The sequence below is a fragment of the Ambystoma mexicanum genome, chromosome 9, assembly GCF_040938575.1.
Source record: "Ambystoma mexicanum isolate Mex_15411 chromosome 9, UKY_AmexF1_1, whole genome shotgun sequence".
Lineage (NCBI taxonomy): Eukaryota > Metazoa > Chordata > Amphibia > Caudata > Ambystomatidae > Ambystoma > Ambystoma mexicanum.
The window spans coordinates 807,838,375-807,850,827 of NC_090931.1; the positions used below are offsets into that span (position 1 = coordinate 807,838,375).

Genomic DNA, 12,453 nt, shown 5'->3' on the forward strand with positions numbered 1-12,453 from the left:
AACATTACGTATTCATAGTTGGAGTCCTCACTCCTGCATCCTCTGTATGACCTATTAAATGGTCACTTGCTAGGTTCTGGGGGGGGGGGGGGAGGGTGGAGTATTTACCCTGCATTCAGGGTTTTGCTATTTTGGACACTGGAAAGAACACTTCTAGTCTTGATTAAATGGAACTTCCTTTTCGAATGCAGTAGACATGCATTATTTGCAGCTCATGTCAGTCATGCCTAACCAGTACTGCATCCAACAAGAGCAGAGATAGGTGGCTTGTTGGGCATTATGTGCCAAATCCATGCCAGCCAGGTAAAGATCATACTGGCTCATAAGCAGCACCTCTTGCCCACACTTTGTGTGCCTCAAAGGAATGCCAACACAGAAGGTAGGTAACAAACGTAAATGGTTGGCTGTTTATTGTAAAAGGATATCTGGCTAAACTAGCAGAAGGAATCTCTGGCCTGAAGCATACACAGTTGTCACACAAGCGTGTGTATAACTTTTGGCTGAATCCCTTAGCCCTATAAAGATGTATTTCGATACTGTTGATTGCAAGAGAACTAATATGGGAGCAGTGACGTCACATAACCCATTTATGAATCTCTATAGAAGGCAGCTACAATCACAGCAAATAGTGACTGGACCGCACAGTTTTTGCTCCCGATTTATTAGTTTCTTTAAGCACATTCAAATCCAAAACACATCAACTGGGAGTTCCACATTTTTAGGGCATTCTGTTTTACAGCGGTGTAAATGGTTTGTAGTGCATGCCTGAAAGTTTCACTGTAACACTAGGGCAGAAAAAAAACATCACAATTGTTTAAGAGGGGTATGATATAATGGCCCCTACACTCAAGAGGTAGTCGCCTCCATGACAAGCACAAACCATCGTCCCCATGGGAAACTAGTACATCAAACTACTCTCTTACCTGAATCGAGAGCTTGCAAAATGGCAGTTGTCATGGATATTTTAGTGGCGCTCCACAACTGCACACCAATAAACCCCCACCCATGCCCCGTGTAGCCCTGCACACTCTCAGATATTAACAGGCAACAGGTTGGGCAACCTTCAGCACAGTAGACCACCATCGGGCCCCATGAGCCTTCTAACTCCTAGGTTCACTAATGGGCACGGGCCAAGAGCAAGCCTTGGCAGTGGGTTCTGGGATCAGCCTTAATGGAGCATAGTGGAGAATGGTATTCCCCACTGGTGCTCCATCAGAACAGCAGAGAATGACGCAAGACCAGGGAAGGCAAACAGGACAGTTGAAAAGCAAATGCAGACAAGGGGAACATGTTGAAGCGATCAATGTAATGAAAAATGCTAGTAATGTAAACTAATCATGACAAATCCAGGAGGGGACTTTCAATTCTGGCCTCCTGTCAGTCAGCTATTTCTGGAAACAATAGAAAATCCAAGATGTCTCGACAGGGTGGGAGCTTGGACCTTTAAACAACATTTCTAAATGGGATTACATGCTTCACTGGACACCTGTAACATTTTGATGTACATTTACGTAATACGCGTTTTTAAAGACTTCATTTTTAAAGTCTGCACTTTGCTCGTGCAGTTTTTGTCGAATTTGACCAATTGCATATACATGTATATTCTGTTTGCATTGGTGAGGGAATAGGAGTATGGGGGAGGAGGCCCATCATTTAATTAATAAATAAAAACATTCATTGCCTACACAAATTGCAGACTTTAAAAAAAAAGAAGGCTAGGAAAACACACAGAACCGATTGTAATATTAGAATTGCTCACCCACACAAGTTAAACTGTACAGGAAAAAGTAGTCCCAACTGCTAGGTAAAAAACCGTTTTATTCCATTGACTCATACGTGACACTAACATAAGCCAAACAGAGAAAGACCTAGGCTAAATAGCCGTCGGTGTGGGCTGCACACCCTGAATACCACTCGAGTGGTTTCTTTCAAGTTCGAAATACGGTAGTTGTGTTTACTTTAATTCTGTTGTATTCATCTGCGACTACCACTTTGTGAACAATAATTCTGTTGTATTCATCTGCGACTACCACTTTGTGCACAATTTAGAAATAATTACTTCACAAATGGTTCCTTGGCAATGAAAATATCTGTATTTAATTAGCAGGTGCAAAAATGCCAATGCATTTCGGACTTTATTCAGTCCTTCATCAGGGCGTTGCTAATTTGATCAACACACACACCGTTAACATTAAATAAACCACATCAGTTTACCAATCATGTCCATATTTCAACCGTATACCAGAGTAAAGTTTGATTATGCATGAATGCAGGCCACATGACAAGAACATACATAACGTAGAAGAACATTAATGAAAAATATTTATTAGATTACAATAACATAAGCCAAACCTCAGGAGAGTGCTGCTTCCCTCACGAGCCCTCATGGAAAAATAGGAATGAATTAGGGTGGAGGAGGGATTGGCCTACCATTCAAAAACCCGGGTGCAAGTCCTGACGTTCTGCCCTTCTCTCAAATCAAACCTGCACCGAGTTTCAGGGTGCACTGTATGCAGCAGAAGTACTGGCGAGATATAAAACAGATACACTATTTGGTAACATTTAGAAATGGCACATTTTGGTCCCGGTTTGTCACATATTTACCCATTGTTATTCTAGAAAACTGTCTGAAACATGAATAATAATTCTTTACAATCATTCTTCACAAAAGTGCTACAAAGAGGAGAGTGCATTAGCCAACTGAACGTGCAGCCATTTAGTCATCCTATTCGATTCCATGTTTGCCTTATGCGTAAGGGAAGCAGTAATTCTTTCATGAAAAAGTAGCTTATTAATTCAGAAATACCGAACACTCCATTAATAACGCTTCATTATGACATGGATGTGACATACTTTTTGTGCCCATTGTCAATAACGCCTCCAATTAAATCTAGACTTACGTTTTATGCATTGCATGAAAAAGCCAACCACAATTTTATCCTTGTTACATGCCTGATTAACTTACGCTGCAACCACCGAACGAGCACACAGGGTCGGCTCCGAAAGCACAATTATACCCGTTTATGTAAATGGGCATTAACTGCAGTGGGGGAAACGGTCATCTCCCCAACTTAATTGTGTGCATACTCAATAACATTGCATTACCATCTTGGGATTGCATATGATCATTACCCATGGTAGTCCCCGGCTGAAACCGAAAACAAATGGACCCAGGCAAGTTTCCCTTTCCTGCTTTTATGAAGGTTTTCTTCCTCTAGACTATAGGTCACTGCAGGGGTGAGGGAATTTACTGGCATTCCATCCCTTTATTCTAGAAAGGCAAGAACATGGATCCACTTCAGTCAAATAGCTCAGAGCAGGGCAGCAATGGAGGTGCTAGATGGCCTAGCAAACAGGGTGCAACATCCGGCTTTCCTGAATTATATTAGCAATTTGATCACTTTACCATAAGCAAGTAGAATGTTATATACTATGCAACACTGGACAATAGTAATAACGCCCCAATTGTTGCCAAGGAAGCCATTTCATTTAAACGTTCCATCCTTCTTACTGGCTTTATGAATCGATCGTACATTGTGCCATTTACTTTCACCGGAATGCGCATAAGGGTGTACAATGGCCAGGACAGTGGGTCTACGGGTTGAGCTGCGATTAACGTGCAGGTATCAAGTATATGAACCAAGTTACAATGCATGTGCTATGGGAAAAAGGAACACAATATCCGCCCCATCTTACCCTCGGAGGAGGGTCTGTCAAACCCTGTGTGTAGGTACTGAGTGGTAACCAGTAGCCACATTCTCACAAGTTGATCGACTACATAGTAAACAGCTGTGTATTGCCAAGCAAGGCACAGATGCGTGTTCTCAGTTGGTAGAGGTTTACCTACTATTTTCTTGCATGTGTATTAGTAGTGGAATTGTACCGAGTAGTTCGGAAAACATTTGCGATCAAACATTCACCCTCCAATGAGAACTGGCGACATCCTAGGAATGTTTTTCTGATACACTCTTTTCCAATGCAACCTCCCCCATCCTTTGTGACTCTTAGAAAGGAGGTCTAATAAACTGCCAATAAAAAGGCAGACCCGAGCACTCAGCCGGTGCCACAAAACTCCTTCCATGGCTTTGATGAACAAGATGTATACTCGATCAAACACATCTTGTCTGTTGCCTCCTTTATTTCCACTTACACACTATGTAGAAGGTACACATGTCTGCCTAATGCCACATTCAAGAGGCAAACCAACCGGAAAACCAAATTGGTTTAGCACATCCAATGTGTATGGTTCAATGGAAAAACCTAAAGTGAAAAAGGTGCATATTAAGTAGCTGCGATAGCCCAGCTCTGCTTGGAGCAAGCCTTCATTGTGCCAAAGAGAACATGACACTGGAGCATCAAGCTGTAGCCAGGAAGACAGATGTGCGGAGCTAGTGGATGCTGGTTTTGATATAGTGGAGCCTTCACTTGACTGACTGTGCTAGCAACTCAGAAGACTTCGTGAACTCTGAAGTGGTTATCCAAAGATGGAACCTTGTCTGCAAAGTGGAGCTGGCTACTGGCAGGCACGCCGTATTCCCGCAGCATCTGTACAAACAGTCTATGCTCTTTACCAATCCAGGACCGCATAGTATCATGCACTTGGTATGGCGTAACGTGTGTGTTAACCAATATCCCAGTCTGTGCAAATTCCTCCAGTACTTCAGCGCTGGTAACCCACGTATTGCTTCCCCCCGAATGGCCTCCGTCCAACCAGTACATTGATTTTATGTTGGCCATGAAGGATTCCAAATGTGGGTCTTCTTTTGCCTGTCTCAGTTCATACAGCAACTGGTTCAGCACAACGCAGCCTTTGCTGAAGCCAATCAAAGTGAACGACGCGGAACCTTTAACAGACGGGGAACCAAAACATTCAAACTCATGGTTTAAATGGCTTTCCTTTTCTGTTGCACAGCCGTTTGTAGTACACGTAGCTTCCATACTTGAGAGTTCAGGGAACCTTTTATCCTCGCTAGCAAAACAGGTGGTCTTCTGGGATGAAACCATGTTCTCCGCTAGCGGGAAGGCATTAACCAACAATGCATAGAGATGCGTAAATGCACGCAAGTCCGTGCTGTGTTCTGGAGCACCAAAAAGGTTGCTTTGCACAAAATTATCGTAGCAGCTGAACTTGTGTAAATGCATGCGCGAGGACTTCACAATCCAAATAGAATGCTTAGGGAAGCGGCGAGAGAGGAGGGCAGCAGCATTCTCGAAGCTCCACCGCTTCCAGCGATAGTTTTCCGGGTGGTAAGCCATGTCTTCTTCAAAACTCTGAAAGAAGAAGGTGGAAAAGTGATCAATTTATGCCTTATTTTATTGTTTAAGTTCCCATATTGAAATCCAGTTCATCAACAATTGATAACATTCAGAAAGCCTAGGAGGTACTTCACACAATTTTCTTTTGTACTTGTCTCCACTGTGCTAAACCGATTACTTGTAACAAGTACAATTATCGTAATAAAGTATGAAAGTTCTACACACCCCAGACCCCAACCTGGGAAAAACTAAGCTGCTCAGATCCAATGTTCACACATTAACACTCCCTTTTACAGAGGAGTGGCAAACTCAATCAACTAAAAACCTGTCTTTAACCCAATGGTATAGTTCACAGGCAAGTTCAACTCCTGGGAATTTCTTAGCAGTTCACAGCTGTACACAGAGACCTGTACACCATGACTCATACACTTTATGTACTGAATTGCATGGTGTGAAAGCATTTGGCACACGCTTGAGGGATTCCCCAGACAAGTAGAGCCCCACAAAATGAATCACTTACATTTGTTTTGCAAAATAATTTTTTGAAATTAATAGGTTTTACACTCGAAAAATATTTAAATGTACATCTCCTACTTTCCAATACTGCCGTGAGAATATGAAGAGACTAGCAACAGTTGTGTGGCCGTTTAGTCCACACAAAGCTCAAATATGTGACGATGCTCAAACCAGCTCTCTTTTCTGATCAACATCCTGTGAAGAATGTGTATAGCACCAACATGACATCTAGAAAATCCTTGGGGCACTTACAGATATGCTTGCTAGAGGAAATACATTTGGTCTTTTGACCAAAAGCAAAAGATGTAGTAGATGGGGTGCTGAAGCGTCACTAGAGCATGGCAACCAAGATGGCCACACTTTAGCAAGGCTCATTTAGACAATTCCTACGGAGTCCTGCTTCGTGCACGCTGCACACCCAGCTGGGACAACCACTGTTGCGTAGATAGTGGGTGAGTCACATTCATGAGCAGACATTTCCAGGGTTCGAAATTGAGGGGGGCCATTTCTCTGGCTTCTAGCAAACAGGAGAGCCTGGTTAACTTGAAAACAGCTACCAGGAGCTACTTTTGCCTCCCCAGGAGAACTGGTGCCTTTCAAACATGCATATGACCAATTTTTTTATTTTTATTTATTAACGTGACAAAAACCTTACGCATGAACATTTAAAGCAATTATCTTAACATAAATTGCACATAAAAGCACACAATAATACACAAATGAAAAACATATACAGCCCAATACAAAATAAATCTTCATAAAATAGTAAATCATCATATTAAAATAGTCATCCTTAATCTTGACACATTTAAAAGTTCTGTTCCAAACAGAATATGCGGCCCCAACCTACATCAGTGGTTCAGCAGAGAAAATAGACCAAAATTGATCCGTAGCAACCATCATAAAATCAGACCAAATTCTTATATCCCCTATGATAGTAGTCCTGCAAACAATAGCACAAGGTTAATATGTCCGTTTCTATTTCATACTTGCAAAATCGCCATTTTCTATCTTCATATGGTACAGAGGTCCAAGAACCTGTATACTCATAACAAGGTAAAATGTTAAATCAAAGACACATAATACATCTTTTAAAATCCCGACTGCAGCATTTCAATAGATTTGTACAAGGTTTTGCCATCTTAAAACCCTGCCTAATATAAAACAGGGATAATTCTCCTTTGGGATAGTCAAACAAATGTCCCGCAAAAAGGTCTGTACCGTAGATTGCAACTTCAACATCAAATGGTTTTTTTGTCCACCATTGCCAGCCTTCTAAGAAGGCTTTCCTGGTTCATTTGAGAATGCATTATCTTAATATACAATTTTGTGCATCGTATCGTCCACATAGTAACAGGGGAAACAAGACCTAATTCACTTCTAATTGCTTCAACAGGAACTGCCTTAGGAAATCAACGGTTCTCCAAAGTTCCCCTTCTAATTTATCAATTCCTCTAAAATGTCCAAAGCATATAAAATATCAGGTATAATGCTACTTGGATCAATCTCTAAAAAACCTTCAATGAAATAGCCACCTCTTTTTGCAAATTCTCTCCTAATCACATCCCATTTACTTATCATTTTGTAAAATGCATTTTCATAGAAATAATATTGAAGGTTGATTCACAATCTGTATACCTAGGTGAAGGTAAATATCCACCAGCTCATTGTTAACCCTCCAAGCAAAGGGAACTTTCCCTTTTTCCCGTGCCTGAGCCCCAATCATCATTACCTGGTTTTTTTTTTCTATTCATAAGGTTATTCTTTACACAGGGCATTTAGTAACCTCTGCAGACCAATAGGCATCTTATCCATTATGACAGCATCGTCTGCATATGTCCTCTATCTCCAATCTTAGGTGGCAAATGTACCTTTCTCAAAATTGCATTCATATCGGCTACATAATATACAAGACCAGGGAGACTACACATTCCTGTTCTAATCCTTTATTAGTAATAACCGGGGGGATGTAATAGTTCTGCCCCTATCCAAACGGATAGACACAGATTTGTGAAAATAGTGCTTATGAAATGCAGCACTTTGGGGCAAATCGCCTAAGCCTGCATTTTACCCCAGAGCCTATCCCCATTAACACAAAGGCTCAGATAATCTATGTAACACAAATACAAACTACGTTCCATACAATGCATGTGTGTTACGCTCACCTGGTATCCACAGGGACGCCACCCAGCTGGGTTACTCGCTGGTATGCTTCTCAGCTTTGCCCTGATGTTGTTTGCGGGGAAGGTTCTGCCTGAAAATACAGGAGGCCTGTGTTCGAGACTGACCGACTGGGGTAAGTATCCTCCCTCCACCCCGTATGCTTTCAGTCCCTCTGGCGCCCTCTCCTTACCCTGTGGTAGAATTAGGTGTGCTCTCCGTCCTGCCTTCTTTGCAGGGGTGCGTTGTCTTTCATGGGCAAGTGCGATCCAGTTACTTCACCGACACCGGCCCGTTAGATATTGTTCAGGTAGGTCTTATTGCTGTTCTTTAGTTTTGTTGCTATCCTGCATGCGCGGCGAACTGGCTTGGTTGAGCCCCGCTTGTAAATGATGGCGCATTAAGAGCGCTATGATGCGGTAAGTAAGCGCTATGCGCAGTGCTGCGAAGTCTTGCCTTTGCTAACCTGTGTTTTCCTTCCTTGTAGGTCGTGGTGTTCTTCAGCGCGAGTGGAATATCCGGAGTGGTGCCAGTCAAGAGGCGACCAGCCAGGTAAGCCTTTTGAGCAGTTTGTAAATGTCTCTACAGCCTTCTTTAATGTTGCCTCTATCTTCCTCTTTCAGGTCGTTCTGTCCGGGAGGCATGCAGATTCGAGGAAGCGGTTCTCAGTAAAAGATGAAGATTGCAGGTTAGATGCTGCTGCTAATGATGTTCCTTTTGTCTCCTTGCAGGTTCTGCTTCTCTGAGGTTCGAGGGAATAGCTGGACACGGTGAGCGTCACGTTGCAAGCTGCAATGTAACACAGAGCATGTTCTGCAGTCAGGTTGTGGGTTATATTCTTCCCAGGTAAAGTAGTACCAGGGAAAGTAGTTCCAGGCCTGCCACACCCAAAACACTAGACCGCATTGCTTGGTTCTTAGGAACCAAGCTGTGGATGCCTCCAGGTTGGCTGACAATACAATAAAGTAGTTTCCAAGCACATTGCTGTTCATGGTGTATGAGCCTGGCGCCATAGGCGCCAGGACTGGCCCCATGAGGGCTTTTGAAGAGTATGCCAGGCTCTAGAGGCCAGAGTCCTGACTCCACCTGGCCAATGGGTTTGCCAGAGGGGGGTTTTTGGGCGAGGGTCATGACAATGTGTCCGATATTATATAATTTAAAGTGAACATATCTATTGTACTAAACCCAGTTTTCTGCAGGGAAAGGAGGTCATTATCCATAATCCACATGTTAATATTCATTAGCATAGTGCAAAACAATCTTACAGCATTAATCTGACATAGCCAGTAACCGATAATTAGAAAGAAAAGTGCGTTTACCCAAAATATATATATATATTTTTTTTAAACGAAAATTGATGTACGCCAACTATCGGCATTTCACCACTTATCCAGATAGTGGTAAACAATTTTAATAACAATTCTGCCCATTTATCTGGATTAAGTTTGATGACTGCATTTGAGAACCCACCAGGTCCCGGTGCTCTAGAGGCTTTCAAGCTGTTGATGATCCTCAAAATATCTTTATATTTCACATTTTTTTATTACAGTTTATTACAAACTTTTTGCTAGATCTAATAGAAACCTCCTTCCTCCATCAAGTTAAATTCTTAACAATTTACCAAAAGCATGCATAGGTCCATCTGGGCACCATACGGGCATACAGGGCCTCCCACCATGCCTCGGCATCCAGTCCAAATTGTGCCGATAATTAGGGTAGAGGTACAGCATTCTTAAGCTTTGCAACTCCTTACAGTACAAGGTTAAGTGTTTTAGAGACTCTTCATTGGCATTGCAAAGTCTGCATCTCGTTTGGGCTGTCAGGCCATATCCATGTAGTGTGGTGTTGTTGCGTAGAATGTTTAGCCGGAATCTCATGAAAAATGACGATCTTTGTCATTGGGAAACTTTATCAGCTATGCCAGGGTTTGGTTATACGAGGCAGTCAAGATGTTCGTAAGCATGTGGACTTTAGAATGTGATCTTTTTTATTCCGTTTCTGCCAGACACTTGTTCACACAGCTTTCTTCACAAAGGTGGTATTGTTGTTGAGAGTTTCACTTGAAGTTCCCAAGCCTGATAGGATCTCAAGGCATCTTTTGGACCATGAATCTAAAGTCCAGTCAAGTTGGTTTCGAGATTGTCACTAGTAGTGCAAATTGGATGGGGCAAGGCAATTTGATCTTGCAAAGAGCTGCAATGTCTTCCACGTCACTCTAGCATATAGAGATGTTAGTCCAAGTTTGTGGCGAATCATGGCTATAGGAACTGCGTTTGGTAGGTGCAGGACAGATCACCGGTACTTCCCCTCTAGTCGATCCCAAGTGGCCCAGGGTAAGCTCAGGCAAGACTGCTCCGTACAATAGGCTCAGGACGATCTTTTGATTGTAAAAACAGAGAATTGGAAGGAGGAACTTCCCATATTTGCGTCTTATTAATTTTGCTTGCGCAGTTAGGGAATCAACTTCCTATCCAGATGTTCCTTCCAAGGCATTTTAATTGCACTTGCACTGATCGTTGATCTGAGATATTTAATTGTGGGCACTGGGTGCAAGCGATGATCATTTAGAACCCATCTTTGCTTTATAGATTTCCGAGAGGTCTTCTCCACATTTACGATTAATACTAGGGCATTTGCTTCAACATATTTCTGGATGGTTTCAAGTTTCTGTTGTAGGCCACGAGGGATTCGGTCCAATATCACCAGGTCGCCTTTATACAGTAGCCACCCAGCGATTTGGTATTTCAGTTTAGGAGAACATGAGGGAGCCGGATCCATGATGTGTTGAATATCTGGAAAAAAAGAAGTTGAATAAGAAAGCTCGACCAGGCATCCTTGTTTTAGGCCCATGATGGAATCTTGGTAGTAGGCCTTCATGATTGAGTCTGATATGCATTGATTTGTCGGTGTACAGATCTTTTGTTGCACTCAAGAGATTCGACGGGCATCCAGCTGCTGCCATCTTTACCCAGAGCTGGTCCCTCACGATACTGTCAAATGCGGATTAGAGGTCTATACATGCCATATATATTTTATGGTCTCCTCGGAGGGTCTTCATTTTCAATAAGCTCAGGAAAAACCAATTGAGATTGCATCCAACGCCCTTAACAAAGCCAGTTTGTCTGTTAGCAAGGACCCCAGTTCTTATGGTGCTTTTATTTAGTTGTCTTAGCAGCACACAGTCGCAAAAATCTTCCCAAGACATCTAGTAAGGCAATCGGCCATTAATTTGCAGGGTCCATGCGGTCTCCCTTCTTAAATATTGGACTTTTCCAAGAGTCCAGCACTTTCCCTTGTAGGGCAATTCTTTCAAATAGCATGCAACTAAATTGCACACATTTCTCAGGTGCTGCGCTTAAGGTGGCGTTAGTCAGCCCGTCGGGACCAAGAGCCCTGGATTTGCTCACATTTCTTAGAATTGTTCATATTTTCTGCACGTCGAAGGTGAGGTTCCACGATGTAGTGGGCTTCATGGTGTGCGTAATGTTTTTTCCGGGATGATGTTGTATAGGGATGTGAAGTGTGCTACCAAAGTCTCTTACGGAATAGTATTTGAGAGGGTTGGATAGATTTTTTCCATTCAACAATTGCCATGTTTCGGCTGTTCTTTTCCCCCATTGGAGACAATCTTTTCTGCATTGTACTGGAGCATTCTGGCCTTATGGGCTCGGACCCAGTTTTGATATTTTTGTCTCCTTTTTCTGATGTGATCGAGCCCGCCGCAATTCTCTCATGTCCTTGCGCATGATGAGTTTTTGATCAATCAGCTGTTCATCGTGACTATGCTTTGGGGGAAGAATAGGATTGGTTCCTTTTTTCTTTGCGCTCTTAAAAGGCAGCTAGTACTTGTGTGTCATTTGTACTTAATTCCTCACTTTGTAACCAGATATTAAAATTTTCCAGAAGTTTGTTCGGGTCACGTGTGTTCAGTCGGACTCGAGTAGGTATGCAGTCAGGTTCAATTGAGTGAGGCCAGATGTTTGCTGCTTTACTGTCGCACATTGAACTGCTAGAATAATAGGCTCATGGTCACTGGCCGTATTTGGAACCACCTTCATAGATGTTACTTGGCCTAGGAGATTTGAAGAAACATAAAAAGTAGTTCACGGTGGCTTCGGAAGGTCAATTTATCCAGGTTTTTACACCCGGGATATCGCCCAAAGTGTTTCTATTCAACATAGGGAAATGTCTCACATCCATTCCCTTAATCCACTGATTTAGGCAAGCGTGTTTCTTAGCTGTTCGCGATTAATTCCTGTAAGCCAAGCAATTTATATTCAAATCTCATCGGTTCTTTGTAGTTTGCGTAGATTTCATTGATCTGATTTGTAACATCATCCATACAGTCTCCACAGATGGCGTTACTAGGATTCCAGTACATGTTAAACAGCACAAGAAGCTTACAGAAGCCTCTTTTTCCACAAGTCCCAAGTTTCATAATCAAGACCTGAATAAAGGGGGTTGGTGGAATTACTTTTATAACTTCAATGTTTGGGGAGTTTTCCACAAAAGTGCTTACTC

At 42.4% G+C, this 12,453-nt stretch overlaps 1 protein-coding gene across 2 annotated transcripts in view; it reads right to left on the reverse strand.

Annotated features, from left to right (window-relative positions):
• Nucleotides 1-1,798: 1,798 nt before the first annotated feature.
• C9H2orf69 (chromosome 9 C2orf69 homolog) overlaps nt 1,799-12,453 on the reverse strand; it is a 41,757-nt gene continuing 31,102 nt past the window's right edge. For both annotated transcript variants that reach the window (XM_069615803.1, XM_069615804.1), the window contains exon 2: nt 1,799-5,271. In XM_069615803.1, the coding sequence (XP_069471904.1) occupies nt 4,447-5,271 (825 nt within the window). In that variant the 3' untranslated portion in view covers nt 1,799-4,446. The remainder of the gene's footprint in view (nt 5,272-12,453) is intronic.